Source organism: Ceraceosorus guamensis, assembly GCF_003144195.1.
Source record: "Ceraceosorus guamensis strain MCA 4658 unplaced genomic scaffold IE81scaffold_157, whole genome shotgun sequence".
In the NCBI taxonomy this organism is placed as follows: Eukaryota; Fungi; Basidiomycota; class Exobasidiomycetes; order Ceraceosorales; family Ceraceosoraceae; genus Ceraceosorus; species Ceraceosorus guamensis.
In genome coordinates this window covers 1-18,374 of record NW_020290152.1, presented here as the reverse complement: position 1 = coordinate 18,374, position 18,374 = coordinate 1, and the positions used below count along the sequence as shown (strand labels likewise).

General features: G+C 56.1%; 6 protein-coding genes across 6 annotated transcripts; 4 read left to right on the top strand and 2 right to left on the bottom strand.

Moving 5' to 3' along the window:
• On the top strand, positions 1-742 carry IE81DRAFT_326978 (hypothetical protein). Its single transcript, XM_025514967.1, has one exon. The coding sequence runs from the start codon at positions 203-205 to the stop codon at positions 713-715; it is 513 nt and encodes a 170-aa protein (XP_025366159.1). The 5' UTR covers positions 1-202; the 3' UTR covers positions 716-742.
• Positions 743-4,512: 3,770 nt separating this feature from the next.
• IE81DRAFT_326976 (hypothetical protein) lies at positions 4,513-6,798 on the top strand. Its single transcript, XM_025514966.1, has 7 exons — positions 4,513-5,355; positions 5,474-5,487; positions 5,586-5,764; positions 5,882-5,996; positions 6,155-6,336; positions 6,405-6,544; positions 6,644-6,798. The coding sequence occupies exons 1-7, from the start codon at positions 4,974-4,976 to the stop codon at positions 6,754-6,756; spliced, it is 1,125 nt and encodes a 374-aa protein (XP_025366158.1). The 5' UTR covers positions 4,513-4,973; the 3' UTR covers positions 6,757-6,798.
• Positions 6,799-7,907: 1,109 nt separating this feature from the next.
• IE81DRAFT_326975 (MFS general substrate transporter) lies at positions 7,908-10,347 on the top strand. Its single transcript, XM_025514965.1, has 3 exons — positions 7,908-8,756; positions 8,858-9,067; positions 9,161-10,347. The coding sequence occupies exons 1-3, from the start codon at positions 8,252-8,254 to the stop codon at positions 10,285-10,287; spliced, it is 1,842 nt and encodes a 613-aa protein (XP_025366157.1). The 5' UTR covers positions 7,908-8,251; the 3' UTR covers positions 10,288-10,347.
• A 106-nt stretch (positions 10,348-10,453) lies between these two features.
• On the bottom strand, positions 10,454-13,390 carry IE81DRAFT_335756 (putative 6-phosphofructokinase; the record flags this gene model as incomplete). Its single annotated transcript, XM_025515457.1, has 6 exons — positions 10,454-10,859; positions 10,928-11,262; positions 11,338-11,674; positions 11,753-12,551; positions 12,628-12,817; positions 12,899-13,390. 6 exons carry the CDS (start codon positions 13,388-13,390, stop codon positions 10,454-10,456), a joined length of 2,559 nt encoding a protein of 852 aa, XP_025366156.1.
• A 3,481-nt stretch (positions 13,391-16,871) lies between these two features.
• Positions 16,872-17,979, top strand: IE81DRAFT_326973 (hypothetical protein). The gene is made up of 3 exons (XM_025514964.1): positions 16,872-16,977; positions 17,129-17,283; positions 17,522-17,979. The coding sequence occupies exons 1-3, from the start codon at positions 16,969-16,971 to the stop codon at positions 17,565-17,567; spliced, it is 210 nt and encodes a 69-aa protein (XP_025366155.1). The 5' UTR covers positions 16,872-16,968; the 3' UTR covers positions 17,568-17,979.
• Positions 17,980-18,033: 54 nt separating this feature from the next.
• IE81DRAFT_295504 (hypothetical protein) lies at positions 18,034-18,351 on the bottom strand (the record flags this gene model as incomplete). Its single annotated transcript, XM_025512094.1, has 1 exon — positions 18,034-18,351. A coding segment is annotated over one exon (318 nt), but the record flags the coding sequence as incomplete, so codon positions are not given.
• Positions 18,352-18,374: the final 23 nt, after the last annotated feature.

Below are 18,374 nucleotides of genomic sequence, written 5' to 3'. Positions count from 1 at the left end.
GCCGCACACTCATCCGACTGCTCTGTAGACCATTCAAAGGCACCGACAAGAATCGAGGCAGAGGACATCTGCCGCCGCTTTTCCTCTGACATTTTAGCCTGGCCGATGGGCGTGGCGCTAATGCCCCGAAAATCGCGTGCAGCAGTTCGGGAATACGCGCGTGGCCTTGAAGCGGGAAGTCTAGGGGTGCAGCTTAGGGGGCATGGGCTGTTATGGACTTCGCATTGCGTGGCGAAAGGCGCGCACGAAGTCACTCGATGAATTTCCACTGGACAATCCACCATCAAGTGGCGAAATGGCGTTCGGAGCAGAATGGTTGCACGGTGGCGGTAGGCTTGTAGCGATGGCACGGATCAGAGACCGGACCGCGTGGTTGTTCTTCGGCGGCCGGCACCCGATTCAAGTTCGCAAAAGGTTGAGAAGGGAGCAAGCGTGTTGGTGCCTCGACACAGCAGCACGGATACAGACATGCTCGGAGCAAGGAAGAAGGAGATTGCGCCAAGCGTCGGAGGACACGCGGTTTAGGCATGAGCTTGCAGCTGAGACCTGTCCATCGCTCATCACCAGAGTCATCAAGGGACAGCAGGTGAGGGATTGCAAATACGCGGCAGGGTCCTCCGGCCTCCCCCCGCGTGCTGCTGCATGCCTGAATTGTTTGGCTCGAAGAAAGCGGTCAAATGCGTGGAGAAAAGTCAAGGCGGGCGTGCGGAGCTAAGGCAATTTGATCGAGGCTTCATTCCGCGCCCTCGATCAGGCACTAGAGTCACGAGTGCCCACGCGTGGGCAAAGTCAATGTATACAGAGACCGAGGTAACAAGAGAATCGAGTAATATATGCACAGCGGCTAGTTCGGGCGCAGCGACAGCCTTGCTGCAGCACACCTGATTGGTCGACGCGGGTCAAATGGAGCAGCAGCCAGAGTAGTGAGTGCATGGTCACTTTTGACTGCACGGTCAGTCGTGAGTGCTTGGGTCCAGCACGATCACGAGTCCAAGCACGAAAGGCGAGGTGGCATGCTATTCGAGGATGACGGATTTGGCAGTGGTGCAGCGCACTAGATGCTGGCGACAAGCCTCGAGCTTCTAGGGATGCTATGTCTGCGCACAGCAGCGATCCACCGACCCTTTCGCGCTTTAGCCGCACCTTTTGGGCGCTCAATGGCTGCGCGACGACGCCCTGCCCAACTCACTCAATTGCCGAAAAGGTGCACATCATCAGCACCGCGAGGCGAGCGAGAAGGGTGTCAGGCACAAATGGGGCCCAGACAGCAAGGCACATCGAATCGAGTCGAGTGCACATGTCATCAGTCTGGCCGCTCGAGTGAGACTTTGCAAGATGCTGGCTGAACGTGTTTGTGGAGGGCTGAAAATCGTGAATGCCTTTGCAGCATGCATGATCTCGGTTAGTGGAAGAGCGGCTGAGCTGTCTCCTGACGGAGCGCGCCTCGATCTGTCCGCCTAGGGAATGGAACAGTGGCGACACCCACCATTCCTCTCCAGGCGATGAGCTGACACCTGAGCAAGCACCGAAAGACCGATCGGAGAAGAGAAGGCACACGCGCACGGCTCTTGGCTATCGCGCGATGCTGTCTAGCGTGGCATCGACCATGTGCTCGTCCATGCATCGTGCAGGCTCTGCTCTCGCTACATGCTTGTCAAGAGGAGACGTATTAAAAATTGTTCACAACCGAATACATCCAATCATCATCAAACCAACCATTGAGACAACATCCGGAAGCAGATCACTCTGCCTGCTCTTGTGTGCCTGCATCGGAATCCTTGGCCGCGCAGCATGCACCGGACAATCCACTCGACTCTTGCCTTACATACATGCAGCAGTAAAATCACTCTACTTACTGCAGCCAGCAGCTAGGACAACGCTGCGACCGCAATTCCGGAAGGTTTCATGCGTCAGCAAAGTCAAAGAGTCGTTCTGAGAGGACGTCTGCGCAAATGGTGAGCTTGACTCTGAGCGGAGTGATGAAGGGCGCGTGCTGCGTCTCAGCAACCGGCACCTCATGTCCGGTCAGCTTTGCCAAAAAGCGAGTTGCCGTCATGCGGTCGTGCAGATCGGGGCGCTGATTCATGCGGATCACACGCTTGCCTCTGCTCTCTGCTAGAAAGCAGTCAGCAGAGTCACCCGGTCCAATTCGTGATTCAGACTCCCCTCTTCTGCGCCGATGCGCCGCATCAGCGGCAGCAGGCCGTCGCCAACACAAGCTGCATCGGTCTAAACGCCGATGTCTAAGAGCGGAGAACGCGCGGACCAAAGTTTTTGGGTCGCGCACGCACGCACGCACACGCGCACACGCGCACACGCGCAAAAGCGCCTCAGCTCGATCGATGCCTTTTTGCCCTGGCTCACGTCCCAACTCTTGGCGCATCACACTCGTGATTGTCGATGGGACGAACACTCGCAGAGATAAGCTGCAGTCGTGCAAATCGACTGGCTGCCTACCTGTAAGCTGGCTGGACTGCACGATGAGACATGGATATGGCCCCGTCGATCGCCTTGAACGGACATGACGCGCTCTGTTGACGAATGGGCCAGACGTCACATCATGCACCAGCCTCGTGCTTCCGACTTCTTCGGCACCTGCACATCTGCACGGGTGCGTGAGTGGTTGTCTTTCGCAATCCACTACTGCATGACTACTACGCCCCCACAAGAGACTAGGAAAACCATCTAAGCACATCAGTCAAATTCGGTGCTTGTCCTCCGAAGGTCAGGAGCGGGCTCGACGGAAGCTTCCTGATTCGCTCGCTCAGCAATGAAAAATGGTGTCACGCTCACGCAAGCTTCAGTAACCGGGCGATGGGACATACAGGAGCTTGCATGATGGATGCAGCTAGCTGGATTGTGGCGCCGAATGAGTGCAGCTTGCTTTACTCGGCTCAAGCGTGCGGAACCGATCTGCAGCTCACACAGCTATCGATAGCCGAGCAGTGCGGTATTCTGTACACACATCAGGTCCCCAAGTCGCTTAGACTTGTCTGCCACAGCGTTCGTGAGTCTCGATGGGATGAGTGGAGCCGCGGCAATAAGAGCAGGAACGAAGAGCGAGCATATTTCGGGTGAACGAATTCATCGGGCTCGACTTGCTGGAGCAGCAGCGGCAGCGAGACCACGTGGAGCGTGCATGGCTGCCGGCTGCATGCAGACTCCAACTCAAGACTGTCGGGTCAAAAGAAAGGACTTGACACTCTGACTCACGACTCACGAATATCCAGACACGAGACGTGTGGTCATGAAGATGAGCGATTCCGGGCCTGCCTCCTTTGAACTCGACCTGCCAGCTGAAGCTGAGCGCCCATGTACACAGCGCTTGACGACGAAGAGGGCAGCAGGTCGCTATGGGCACTTGCTAGCTCTGCTCCAGCACGTCTTGTTCATATCACGTCGGCCGATGAGCCCAGGATACTGTAGGCAACAAAAACCCAGCCAAAGGGGGCCTGCATATGGACCTCGTGGAGTTTGCATATCTCGAACAGATCGAAGACTTTGGTCACCTTCAGCAACGCAGGCTTTTCAAGAGTCCGCCCACTAGTGAATGTCTTCGAGGTCGCATGTCGACTCTTGGTGGTCCAGTGCCCACTTGATGAGCAGCTGCTTGCACGAGGTCACTTGCTGAGCTTCGTGTCCGACTCCTTAGCTCAGTCTGAGTCAATGAGTGTCTGGCGGCAGAAACTGGCTGCTTCCCGCTAAATGACAGCAGGCTCACTTTACCCGCGAATCGAGGACAAGGAGGTGGGGCGGCATTACTTGATGGAGCGCGACATCACCATCAAAGTTCATTCACGTTCATTGATGTCGATGGGCGTCGTCGACGCGCGCTAGAAGGCGAGACGTCGACGAACACGAGGTCCAGATCCAATTTCGGGAGAGCGAGGTCCACACCTGTCTCGCCTGAACAGACCAATTTCCCCCCTTCCTCGGTCTCGAATTTGAGCGCCTCTACACTACCACTGTAAGACGTGCCTCCTGTCTCTCTTCCTCGTCCTCCTCCTCTTCCTAAACAGACCCTATCGATGGACCCGGTGAGACAGGGCTGATGTCCTGTGGTCGTATCGCATGTCCTGATGCTGCGCAATGATAGGCCAAAGACCCAAGGATCGCATCTATGCGGCTCATTCACGACCGGAAGTCGCGGTCGTCAGTGATTGTGGTCACACGTATGATGCTGCCTGCTGTGCTACAAGCTGACTAGGACTGTTTCAAGCGAGCGTCGCTTGCTGACACATCTGTCAGCATCTTTGCGTCCGTGACACACACTCGCGACTCACTCGACCGATCGATCGAGATGACCCGTGTGATGGGGATATCGGGTGCTTTCGCGCTTGCTCTTCGCAATCGCGTTCACACCCCTCTCACTTGCGCGCGCGCGCGCGCCCCTCGCTGCCAAAGCTCGCAATCACAAATCGTACGAAATGCGAGTCTATGTGGAGTAGTGAGTGCTGTGCGTAGATCTGCTGTGCGCGCGTGGCTTGTGCGTGCGCTCCACCAACGCTGCGACAAAAGCAACGCTCCAGAATTTTGATGGGAAGCAGCACACAAGCAAGCAAGGACGCGCACGGACGAGAAGCAGATGGCTAGGAGAAAGACGTGGTACGTGTCTGCAGAAGAGTAGATTTACAGTCATGACGAGCCTTGCTCGACACTTCTCTTGCACAATCACACTCTCAGGCCGGGCGTGGGACGTTGGACCACAGTTGGATCGCACGCGCACATCGCATTGAGACAAGAGACGAGCAAGCGGAAAAGGCTCGAGCAGAGCAAGACCCGTTCAACATAGACGCGCTTGTCGTACTCTGACATCCGTGCCGGCACGCAAAGAGCAAGGCTTTGCAGGGTCGAGCATCGAGCCGTGAACGAGCGGATCGGCAAGGCGAGCTGGAGGCTTCTTGCACGCTAGAGGTCAGGAGGGCGCTGCAAGGGCAGGAGCAAGAGCGAAAGCAAGAGCAAGGCAGCAAGAAATGGTCGCATCCGCAACTCCTTTTCCCACGCTCAGGTCCGTGGTGGAGCGGTGCTGCAACTCAAATCCTTGGAGCGATCCGCTCCTCGTGCCCCTTCTCTCTGCTCCGCCGAGGGCAGCCAGCCAGTCGAAAGGCGTTCCGCGCGATCAGATCGGATTCTTGAGACCGCGCGTGGTCAGGGCTATACTCAAGGATGTACCTAGATCGAGCGTGCCCAGAGAGGCGCTCGTCTGGTCTAACGAGAGACATCGAGAGTTGGCAGATCTGCCTGCTTGGGTAGCTATCAACCCTGATCTGTTACATCATCAGTCCAGGACGCCAGCGATCAATGCGCTCGTTCAGCTTTGGAGGCAGGAAAAAACCTTTCCCGATCCGCTCGACGGTCAGTACGCTGCGAGTTCGACAAGAACCAAAAGTCCGTGCATCGGGAAGATTTGCGGGGCGAATAACTTGCTTTCTGACCCGTGCCCTGTACTCACGCCAATCTGCGATGTCTTTAGGATGGCGCGACGAGGTGCGTACCACCTCGGCCAAGCCTCGCAATTCGAGCGAGCTGTGAGACTCTCGACTGATTGGTGCATCTTTACTTTCTCTTACCTCCTTGCTGCACAGCTCTACGATGTCTATGCTAGTACAAACTCAGCGGACGGCATCTCCTCTGTCCTCTTTGCGGATCTTCACAGGAGCGGCAAGTGGCCCGCTGATCGATCCCTGGACGTGTCCGCGCCCCCCACGTCGCAGCCTTTCTTTGCGCTGGAAAGAAGCGCTTGTGCGCTTTTTGGAGTGGCCACGTGAGTCTCGCTCGCCCTGTCCCTGTACCGCAATACTCTATCAGACTTGCACATCTTTCGACGTCAGCGCGAGGCAACACTGTGCTCAACGTCCACCCCTCAATTGCCTACGAGCAGCTTTGGTGTGCACATGACTGCCTACGTGCAGGACGAAGAGGATGGTCAAGTGCAGATTTGGGTGCCTAGAAGGTCCAAAACGAAGAGTACTTGGCCTGGCTTCTTAGACAACAGTGTGAGACGATACTGGGCGGGCCGACGTGATATTTCTGACGGTGTGCTGGACGCTGACAGTCCGCATCAATGCACTGAACTTCTGACCCTCGGCGTCGCGCTACTTTCATCGCTGCATCGATCTCTGCCCCTCATGTACGCTCGCTTGGATGCTCCAAGGTCGCCGGAGGTATCACAGCGGGAGAGGACGTTGAAATCTCTATGATCAGAGAATGCACCGAAGAGGCAGGTTGGCCGGAAGAGCTGGTCAGACCTAGGCTGCAACAGGTCATCTTCACGAGCTACTTTTATCAAACCGAGACGGAGCACGAAGAAGGTGGTTGGATACAACCAGAGGTGGAGTGAGCCACCCCGCGGCTACTGCTTCTCGATTGCTCTCGCTGAGCTTACTGACGCACATTGTTTGTAGGTTCACTTACGCGCTCGAGCTTCCTAAAGAAGCCGTACCGACGCCAGAGGATGGAGAAGCAGAGTCTTTCGAGTTGATGAGCATTCACGATTGTCTGCGCACCATGAGGGCTGGAGCGTGGAAAGCCAACACTGCGCCGAGTGAGTGCTCTCTAACCCTTGCGCTTGGTCATTCTCTCCTCATAGTTTCGATGCACACCTCTTTCTCTTTCTCCTCCCGTAACACCGTCCCAAATGCAGTCCTGATCCAGTTCCTGGTGCTCAATAATCTTTTGCATGTGGAGGATGAGTCGCTCGAGGGCATCCTGCAGCAAGTGCAGCAGGACCTCAAATTGCCAGGAACGGGCTTTTGAGAATTGATAAGCTTCCGAAATTTATTTTGCAAGAGTACAGTCACACGCTTATTGTGCTCAGTGACTCTCATTCGAAGGCTCAGAGTCTCACATTGTGTGCCGGTCGCTCGCGTGCTGGTCGATCCACTCGCGGAGCTTGACCTGCGCGGAGACCGTCCGACGTTGTCAAGTGTCTGGCAGCTTTCATCATCGGAACAAGTCTGGGGTGTGAGTAAAGGAACAAGAAGAAAAGGGCCAGTCGCAGTCTTCGCGTCTCCAAGCCGCGAGGCGCCAGCCAAAGCTGATTGTCATTCGACTCATGACGCGGAGTCAAACGCACGCTGGATCTGACTCTTACGGTCGTTAGTGACGAGTCTGATGAGTCTAGTCTTGAGTGTGATTCACCTTCAAAGGCTGTGTTCAGCAGCTACGTCATAACGTACCATGCTTTGATCGAAGCGCGTTCCAGCATGCGCTGCCATTGCATGGCCAGCAGGAGCGGCAAGCTTTCGGTCTTTGATCGGCCTGAAGCGGACACGTGTTCAGATCGTGCATGCATGCAAGTGGCAGCTAGGCGGCCGCGTAATCGAATCGCGGCGACTTGCATCTGTTGTGGCTTTTTGCTCCATCTCGCTAGTCCGTGATGCCGGTGGAAAGCCATACTGAGAGTCAGAGTGGTTGCAAGACCATTCCGCTGGTGCGTTGTGAATGAATGGAAAAGATGTCTGACACGATTCGTCGAGGGTTGGGTGAGCTGAACGGGGCTCTTCCAGCAGGGACTCCCAAGGTGGCGGATGTGAGAGAGATTTGACTGGGACGCACTCCTGGCTCCCCTGAGCTCGCTCGGCGTCCATTCGGCGAAACTTGGCGGCACCTTCTTCGCTCGGTGATTTTGATGCACGCGAGACCAGCAGACTCGCCGCAACCGGATATGACCGCATCTGCATCATGGCCACGCGCGGTTTGTCCGCGACCTTCTTCCTGATGTTGATCATATCATCTTGCATCCTGACGGTCCAGGCTTCGCATGGTACATCTCGCGACTCGCCTCAGCAAAGAGTCGTATGGTGTGGGATGCAAGGCTCGGATCGTATCAATCGTCAAAGCAAATGAGATATCTAATAAGCAGCAGCAGCGGCAGTGCCAAGGCCCCCTCTGGCAACATGTCGGTCTGTGAAGGAGGGTTTTAGAGCTCTCACGTACAGCCTTGGGCCTCACGGCTCTGGCGCACCAAAGTACCGGAAGATGAAACATGGTGGAGATGCTTGAGGGAGCAAAGTGACGTACCATGCTCTGCTTGTGTGTGGAAGGTCAAGTCTGGCCTCGCCGCCCTCTTCCACCAACGCTACAAATGTAGGCAAATCCCTTTGGAGCCCCCCAAGTGTCTACCACGAACCGCTTTTGACTTTGCTATCCGACCACGAACTGAGTCAGTATCAGCACCGTATGCCCTGACGACAGTCGTACTCAGGCACTGCCGACATCTGCCCTTGGTACTACTGCTTGCGCTCACACCATGGCTTCCTTAAAGTCCACGGAGCTCCCGCTGGGACTCTTTCCCCAAGCGACTCGTCCATCTGGATCGAAGCAGTCAGAAGGACTGCAGAGCGGAACGACCACCGCTGCCGATACTACACCTGCCGGATCCATCCTTTTACGCACGGAGGATGTGACGGCGACCAATTCCATCCACGAGGGCGATGGCGAAGAGGCGCAGGATGGCGGGCTTGCCAACTCGTCGATCTCAAAGGATGGCACTGCGGGCAAGACGTCCAAAGCCAAAGCAAAGGCGCTCGATGGAGATGGCGACAAGTTGATATTGGTGCAATTTGGAGAAAATGACAAGGAAGATCCTCAGCAGTGGTCTTTGACCCAGAAGTGGATCCTCACCATCCTGCTCAACTCGATGACCATGTGCATCGGCTTGTCGACCTCGGCCTATTCGGTGGGCATCGGCAAGATGACGGACGAGTTTGGGGTGGCTAATGTGGCTGGCCAGGTGGGAATGTTCACTTTCAATGGTGCGTTTTTCTCTTCGTCGGACTCGCCACAAGCTATTTACAGGCCGCCTGATTGACGACTGTTTGGCGAACGTGAACCCCCTGATCCCATCTTTCTGCAGGCGCTTGCGCGATCATGCCGCTGTTTATTGCACCGTTTTGCGAATTGTCAGGCCGAAGAATCATCTACGTCTCTGCCTTTGCTGCTTTCTTCGCCGTCACGTTCATGTTGGCCTTTGGTCAGAATCTGGCCACGCAGATTGTCGGGAGGCTGCTCCAAGGCGCTTTCGGCTCTATCGGCACGATCCTGGTTGGAGGCTCCTTGAGCGATGGTGAGTTGGTTGCACTGCCTTGTAGACGAGCAGCGCCACTTCGCAATACAAGCTGCACCGCTGACGACTTTTGCTCGTTGCGACGCGGGACAGTGTGGAGCACAAAGGAGATTTCGGTGCCCATGTCGCTCTTCAGCTTTTGCGCCATCGTTTCCACAGTCGGCGCACCGGCTTACAGCGGGTACATCGACGAACGACTGGGCTGGCGCTGGATTCAGTATGTGCACCTGATCCTCACCGGCGTAGTGCTTTTGTTTGAGCTCTGCTTCTTGAAAGAGTCGAGGGGCGATGCCATTCTTCGATCCCGGGCCAAGAGGCTACGAAAAGAGACTGGAGACGAGAGGTTCAGAGCGCGTGCAGAACTGGAAGGCGATACGCTCATGGACATGTTTAGAGCCAGCTGTCTGAGGAGCATCAAACTTCTCTTCACCGAGAGCGTCATCCTCTTCTTTGGGCTGTACATTGCGCTCTGTTGGATGACGGTATTCCTCTTCCTCAGCGTCATTCCCCTCACCTTTGCCGGCAATCATGAGTGGTCCGAAGGCAATGCTGGATTGCCCTACATTGCCGCCATCTTGGCCTGCTTTGCCGGGTTTGGCTTGGGTCTCTGGCAAGACAAGATGTACGAGCGCAGCACTCGCAACAACGGAGGAGTAGCAAAGCCCGAGTACAGGCTCTACGGCGCCATGATCTTCGGACCGCTATTCGGCATCGGCATTATGATTTTCAGCTGGACGCAGTTCGCGTTTGTGCATTGGATAGCTCCCATACTCGCCATTTTCCTCATCATTCTCGGTACCTATGCCGTCTTTTTGGCCGTCTACTCCTACACGGCCGACTGCTATCCCTCCGTCGCTTCCTCCGCCATTGCTGGTCAGGGCCTGCTCAGAAACGGCATGGCAGCCGCTTCTCCCCTCTACGCCACTTATATGTTCGAAGGGATGCGCTACCAATTCGCAGGATTACTGCTCGCTCTCATCGCTCTGGCCCTCGCGCCCCTGCCCTTCATCCTCTACCGCTACGGTGACACGATCAGAGCGAGGAGCAAACACGCCGTGCAGCCCAACGTGGCCTCTCCAGAAGCGCGTCGAGGTGTGGATGCAGAGGAGAAGATACCCTCGCAGAGGTCAAAGACATCATCGGATAATGAGAAGGCCGAGCGCACTACCAGCGCAAAGGGAGCTCACAGCAATGACCGAGACGTAGAGCAAGGACAATAGACTTGTTTACACATTTGTAAGAACTCCACATCGCACTCTAAAGTCATCCAAACTAGCAATGTTTTTTTTTTGCGGCGACTCGTGTGTCAGAGGAGAGCATCGGCTCGCGTCGAGATCGCGAATCGCTCAAAGTCTCGTAGTCATGAGGATTTGACATCGTCCGCAATCACAAGTTGGCCATGGAAAGGCCAGCGCGGCCGCCCATGAGCTCTGCGAGGTTCTTGAGCTCGTGCCACCAAGCCGTCTTTCCTCTTCTGTTCTTCATATCCGCCTGCTTAGCCATCTCTTCAGAGCTAGTGAACTCGACCTGGCTTCCTCGAATGGTGATGATCGCCGCCGTGTCCTGATTCCACGCTGACGAGCTCTTCCGCAGAGCTAGCGCGTTCATGGTCAGGAACTCGCAGCAGCGGACGGCTAGACGAGTGGCGCGTGCTCGATCTAGCGGCGAGGGGACACCGCCTTGCAGAGTGTGTCCCAGCGAGGCCGAACGAGCATCGAACAGTTCTTTGCCTTCCTCTTTGAGAATCTTGGTGATGACTTCTGTTGTGTACACGTCCGAAGAGCGTTCATTCCTGTGTTCGCCGGGTGCAAAAGGTCAATGGCGCTGACGAACCGAAGAGGGACGAGCAACACAGCTCACCTGATCACGAGCCTTCCCTCGCTCTTGCCCCTCACGTCCAACTCGAACCGTTTCTTGAGCCAGGCAACGTCAGCGCCCAGCTGTTGAAGGCCGATGCCCACTTCGGGCGTGTAGACGAGCACAGCACCGGCAGCCAGAGCGCCCATGACGGCAATGTAGCCGCACCTGCCACCTTGAGTCTCCACCACAAAGGTCCTGTTGCGAGAAGCAGAAGCAGACTGCTTGATCGTGTCGCACGCATCTACAAGGGCGTTGAGGGAAGTGTCGGAGCCCAAAGAAAAATCAGAAATCGGAACGTTGTTGGAGATTGTCGCAGGAATGGCAGCGATGGGCATCTGTGCGCATGAATCAAGGGGCAAGCATAGTCAGTCAAAGCGATGCACGTCGTCTCTGTCGTCAAGACGACTCACCCTGAAGATGGGGTAGTTGCCGCGCTGATCATTGAGCTGTTTGACGGCCTGGAAAGCCTCAAAGCCTCCGATGACCAGCAAGCCCTCGATCTTGTGTTCCTGCAGCTTTGCAGCCACCGCTCCAAAGTCTATGTCGGGCAGAACCCTATTGGTGCCTAATTCGCTGCCTCCTCTTACAGCCCAATTATCCACCCGAAGCCAGTTCAGAGGGTTGATGTGGTCCTCCAGCAGACCTGGGAATCCATTGTGCACGACAAAAGGTTCGTGGCCATGAGCCAAGCAGTATCGCACTGCAGTGCGCGTCGCAGCGTTCATCCCTCCCGCAGGCGCACCGAGACTAGGAGAAAGCGAGGAGAGGCAGAGAGTCTTCAGCAAGCTTTCAAGGGGTCAGCGACTTTGCGTTGCGACGACTCACTGGATGATCGCCATGCGTATCCTGCTCTGTTGAGGTACCAAGAAGCTCTCGTCTATCTTGGAGATGAGATCAAAGGCGTGCAGCCCTTCCTCAAACTCGGGGTCTCTGAGAGCCATTGCGCCATCAAAGTCCTTTTCTCCGATACACTTTGCCACACGTTGGGTCATCTCGACGGCGTGCATAAGTGGGATCCGCTCGATCTTGTTCTCGCGTATACCGATGACGTAGCTAGGAGTGTCGGGCTTGGCCTGCAGCAAAGCGTCGACGGCTTCGACGCCTTGCAAGGTGGCTAGCACACGATCTTGAGCCACAGGCTTACCTCCTCGCTGCGTATGTCCAAGCGTGGTGACCCTCGTGTCCAGGCCCAAGCGATCGGAGAGGATAGACTTGATGTCGTCGGGTCTGATGGCATTCAGCTCTCGATCAATAGCACCCTCTGCGACGACGACGATGGTCTTGCGTTTGCCCACTTCTCTATGACGAGCCAACACTTCGCACATGTTGTCCCGCCAATCCCCGATGGGCGGACGTTCCGGAACCAAAATGTAATCGGCTCCCGAAGCGATTCCGGCCATGAGAGCTAACCATCCGCAGTGTCGGCCCATCACCTCCACTACAAATGCTCGAGAGTGCGAAGCGGCCGTACTGCTGATGCTGTCGATCGCTTCGCAGATGCGGGCCAAAGCGGTCGACGCACCGATGGTGAGATCGGTCGTCGCCATGTCATTGTCGATGGAGCCGACCAGTCCAACAATTTTGAGATGCGCATATCTTTGAGCCTGCGCTTCGCTGATCTCGCCTGGTGAAGTGGCACAGCGGAGTGGCCTGGTGATTAGCAGTCTGCAAGGATCATGCTACGGTCGTGATCAGCTCACCTCTGCTTTTGAGGCTCTCTACCAATTCAGGCCACTCCGCCCGCAAGCGATCAGCGCCCGTCAAGCTGCCATCTCCACCGCATACAGCCAGCGCGTCTATGCCACACGAGATGAGGTTGCGCGCTGCCCTCTCTCTGCCTGGTCTTTCTCTGAATGCTGCGCAACGAGCCGTACCGATCAGCGTACCGCCCTGCGAGTGCAGATCGGCAAAGCTGGTGAGTTTGGCTTGCTTGCTACAAGCTACACGATGCTTTTTCGAGCGCCCACGCACCTGATCCATCCATCCCCTCACGTCATCCCAGCCCACTCTGACGATGTACTGTCCTTTCAAACCGATTTCTTCCGCTTCTCCCACTCCCTCCCTGAGCAGCTCACCCTGGCCAAAGGTGGACACAAAGCCGCTCTTGACGGAGGATGATTCGGGGGGCAAGGAATTACCAGCAGCAGTAGCAGCGGTAGCCGACGCATCATTGGCTCCTCCAGATGGCGACTTGGCGGTAGCAGAAGAGGAAGCTTCCTGACGAGCAGCATGAGGATTATGGGCGTCTCTGAATGCGTCCATTGTGCGCTTCGATGTGTCTGGCGATCCATTAGGAGTGGCAGCATTGCTCGACGCATCGTCGTTGCCCCTCACTAGACCTTCCCAACCTTCCCTTATCACCCAAGCTTCGCATCCACGATAGATGGCCATCTTGGCTACTGCCCGAACCGCCGCATTCATCCCCGCGCTATCCCCTCCAGAGGTCATCACCGCGATCTTCATGGGCGCAGAGCGCAGCGCTTCGGCATCCTGAGAATTGTCAGCCATGCTTGTGTGCGTATGCAGGTGGATCGAGCGTTCTGGCTGCCGAGTGGTCTACCCCGCACTTGCCGTGTGAGAGGGCCCAATGAGGATGTAGAGCAGGACTCCGCGCGCTTCCCTGCAACGCTTCTCGTCGTTGCCCTCTCTGATCCCGCTGCCACCCCTTGCTGAATGTGGCCTTTCTCTTTCCGGCTTTCCACCGCCCGTTTCTCTCCTTGTCAAGCAGCAAGATGAAGTGATGGGCTACACAGCTTCGGAAGGAGGTGGAGGGAGGTGCAAAGTTCAGGGACGAGGGACAAGTCGTGAGAGCAGAAAGTCATGCGCCCCGGACTGACAGGTTGAACTCTATGCGTGGCTGCAGTTCAGCTGGAGCTGATATGAGTGGTGTTCCTCCTGCTGCTTTTGCAATGTGACTTGAGGTGTTCGGACCGACCTGCACGTACACACCGCCACACGCAGGCGAGGAAAAAGTCGAGGGCCAGCAGTGCGACAACAGACAGCAGCGCGGCGGCAGCTGCAGCAGCGTGTGCTGTTCGTTGTTGGGGCGGGCGGCGAGGCGCGCGTCGCACCGAACTTTGAGCGAGCCGTTATATTGTAGCGGGCGTGCGTGCGTGAGTGAGTCGTGAGTGAGCGTGCGGCGTGCGGCGTGCTTGTTTAGGGCTGCGGATGGATGAAATCACAACAGAATGTGAATGTGAAGCTGGAATATGGATCAAGGAAAGTGTGAGTGAATGAGGCAAGAGCGAGGTCGAGCTGAAGATTCAAAGATGCAATCAGGTTTTGAGGCTCTCAAAGTCACGAGAGGAGGGGCGGGAATCGCAAAGCGCAGATATAGATCGATGCACAAGCTGATATCTATAGGCAAAAGCCACGATGCTTATCCTTCAAAGACGCTTCTGTCAGGTATTCAACGCTTACATGACAGCTCAGCAGTCACGAGTCGTGAGTGCGTCTAATTTGCGCAGTTCAGATGGACCGTCAAGTCCAAGTGTACTCACTGCCCCTACCTATAGCCCTGCTGTAGCTAGCCGAGATTCAACAGATCGCAAGCCTTTGCCGTTATCCGTCCGCGCCATCGAGCAGCTGGCGTGACAGTCAGATCTAGAGAGAGACCGCGCTCCGCGATAACGCGGACATCGCTCATCGTGACGCGCATGGCGTGCGCGTGTGGGGCGTACGGCCGATGCTCATCGCGAGCCAAGCGCGTAGGCACTCGGCTCGATCAGCTACACTCGGCACTCACGACTTGACTCGGCACCACTCGGCTAGATGAGTCAAACCATTCAGAGTCAAAAGTTACGAGATTGATCAAACGATCATGTACGCAGGGATCTATGATCGCAATCAAGAATCACGTGGATCGGGATTCGTGAATCGTGCAATCACGAATGCGGCTGTGCGTTTGCAGCTGTTCAGTTGGTCGCTCACCCAGACTCGCGCGACTTTCGTGACTGTTCTGACTTGCGCAAGAGCGACCTTCGACGGTCACCGTGGGTAGACGCGCTTTCATTTGGAGGTGCAAGTCTGACTGAGTACGCCACGGCCATGGACTACACCCACATCCACGCAAACGGGGTGCGACAGTGTGAGCATATAAATGGGGCTTTGCAGTACCCTTACCGTACGCAATCACCGAGTGATACAAGCTTCTCGTGCCAGGGGGACGACCTGCGTACGCTACCTCATCAGACTGCTCTTGACTCGCCAGTGTCCTGCTCGGTCTGCTTGACCGCACACTTTTGCCAATCTTTGAGCGTCCGCTGCAAAGCCATCCAGTGGAGGAGGCCTTTCGATGCCCGAAACGGTAGCTCAGGGCAAACACGGCACGTACTCGACGCTCCACCGCACTGGACTCTGCGTCTGCAACTCTCCTCCACCGCATACTACTACTAGAAGATCCTGAACGGTCACTGTAGCTGCCACACTCACGATGGTGCTCAGCGGATGAGCAGAGCACAGCAGAATTGACCTGTGCGTCGGGCAGAACAATCTGAATGTGAATCTACGCATGAAGCCATCCATGCATGCAGTCGCACTCGCGACTGGTGCACGCGTAGTTCTCATCAGCGCTTCTCAACAAGTGCTCTCACATCTGCATGGGTGGATCGTCCTGACCGAGAAGAGGAGGAGAGCATCATACACGCTCGCCTCACAACGGTGTGCGGTACAGCGGTGCAAGATGTTGGGATCGCGCACGGGTGCGGTGCACGTGTGATCGCTCTGACTCACCACTCACGCTGTACGTGCGCTCAAAGGCCTACTTTATTGCTCACCGTACGCACGACCCGCACGCTGTGGGTCAAGTCAGCAAGAAGCACCTTACAGCACATATATGCCCATACATACCCTATGCGCTTTGACTCTGGTGCGTGGCCTGATCAATCCATGTAAATTCGCAGTCTTGAGTGTGCGTCCTGCTTCGATCGAACGTGGAAGTGCATAAAGCTGCTGCTGCTGTACAGACGATGGATGCTCCATGAAGTTACACAGACGTACAACAACACACACAGAAGAAGACTTCTTTTCTCGTTCGTTTGCTCTCCCTCGCAAAAAAAATTACGACGAGCTTGGCAAGCGTGCATGTCATGTCATGCATACGGGTCGAGCCCGCGCGCAGGTGCACCACCACATCTAAATCACCGCGATCACAATCATTCGCCGGACTCTGACTGACAGCTTGTGCGAATCGAGGTGAAGGGAGGGAGGGGGCTTTCCTCGAGGTCTGGCATCTGCAGAACGTCCGAATCAAGAGTGCAGTCAGTCAGGCGTGGGTCAGCGTCCAGCATTCAGCCGAGCCAGCGCAAGGAATAAGTGGTTTGGGAATGCATGGTGATGCGGCTCGATGCGTACTAGACTGACTACTCGTAGCATGTCATCAGAAGCTGTTGCGGGCCGCGGATCTTCCACTCAGCCCTTACTCGCGACTGCCCGCCTCGTCGGTTGAGGCCGGGACATTAATTGTCGACGATTGTGATTCTGCGCAAAGAAGCGCGCTGCAGCATGAGCAGACGCAAGAGGCGAATTTGTGAAGCGCGCGCGTGCGCGTGGGTGTGCGCGGTGCGTGCGCATATACAGTATAGAAGCCTGCTGACCGCGCGTGCGCTTTTGCCCCTTGCGTCTTGGACGCGCGCATGCGGCAAAGCGCGGCGCGGAGCTTGGAAGTTGCTGCTATGCATGGCTCGGATTTGGGAACGCACGGGCGCATGCACGCACGGTGCGCAAGCGGACTTTCGATATAAATCTTGAATCACAATGTGAGCTCGTGCGCAGCGGCAGGTGCATCAGCGCAGCGCAGCGCATGTTGCATTGCATGCAGCATATGCTGCATGCCGCCTTGATGACTCCCAAGATCACGAAATCTGTGGTGTGAGATAGCGCGCGACGCTTGCGACTTGCGAGCGTTTGGTTTGATTTGGTCGAGATGCTCGTGACGCAACTCTATGCTTGCAATCGTGAATGCTTTCTGCTTCATCACCACATCATCACACTTCCATCGTTGTTATTCAACCCAAATAAGCACCCACTACATCACAACAAAGATGGCTGACGTGAGTATCCACGGGAGCGCCAAGATTGAGTGGGATGTAAGCTTGCACGCGTGCAAAGCCGTATCGCATGGATGGGCATTCACGATGTTTGGATGCAAGCGAATCGTGACACTCACACATCGGCCCTTGCTTTCCATTCCTGTGCATCTAGCAACAACCACCCGCAAACGCACCTGCTCCCGCCGAGGGAGGCGCTCCTCAGCAAGACGCTCTGGACAAGGGTATCGATGCTGTGCTCACCAAGAGCGGTCACAAGCAGAGCGCTAGCACCACCGAGAAGATTTCCGACGGTTTCCGCAAGATCTTGTGAGTTGGTGTGGAAGGGATGGTAGTAGTGGGAACACGTCGATGGTGCCGGAAATGGACGTACGAGTGCAGGTCGCACCTCGACGCATGCGCGAGGCTGCCACGCACCTGATTGTCGCGCTGCGGCCGGCCACAATCAAGAAAGGTTGCCCCTTACCTTCTGTGATGTCCCATGCTTCGTCATCGCCTCGTATGCACGCTGACACTCTTGCTCTCTCGTGGCCTTTGTACTCTACAGCAAGAAGGTGTCCGGCAAGGACGTTCCCATCGCTGACAAGCAGTGACGGCACGCAGCCACCCTCAACGCGCCGTCGTCTGGCCAATCAGCATGACGTTCGCGCACTAGTTTCTTGAAGAATCTGCGCTTTTCCAAACCAAATGACCCTTCTACACGCCTTCTCCGTCACTCGGACCTGAGCTGCTCGTGTAAGCTCCGAACGGGAGCTCTCTTGCATACCCTGCACTTGTGGCCAGACCAACTTCTCTTCACACTTCCGAATCTTTGACTCGACGGCTCGAAATGTTCGTTGTCCCACGCAGAACTCGTTCGCGTAGGTAGCAGCACCTCTTTCGGTCTTTGCGCAGTCCTCTCCAATCAATCTTCATTCTTACACTTCACACATCCGAGCCAGCTGGATGATGGACGTGAGTTCGTTCTGCAATCGTGAGTGCGTGCCTGCTCGCCAAACGCTTGCGGCGACAGTCTGTTTATGTGCGATTTTGAACCGAACGAACTCAAGAGGATCGTGATCATATTGCGGGCTGTGCGGGTGCGGCATGAGCATGAGCATGAGCGTCACCGAGCATGTGATCCGGTATCAATATTTTGAGAGCCCTTTGAGCGGCCTGGTCGGGTGGAAAGATGGGATAATCGACGCGCGTGATCTGCCCATCTCTGCACAGCAGCGTCATGCGCTTGAGCAGCGTCTCGCCCTCGAATGAAAAGGTGGGCAAGTCCAGCGCTGTTGCGAAGGCGAGGGAGGCGTCGGAGAGGAGCGGAAAGGGCAAGTGTAGGCGCTCATGCACTTCGGACTGGTAGGCTGTGGATTGCGTCGATAGCCCGAAGATCTTGGAGCGCGTGTGGGGGGGGG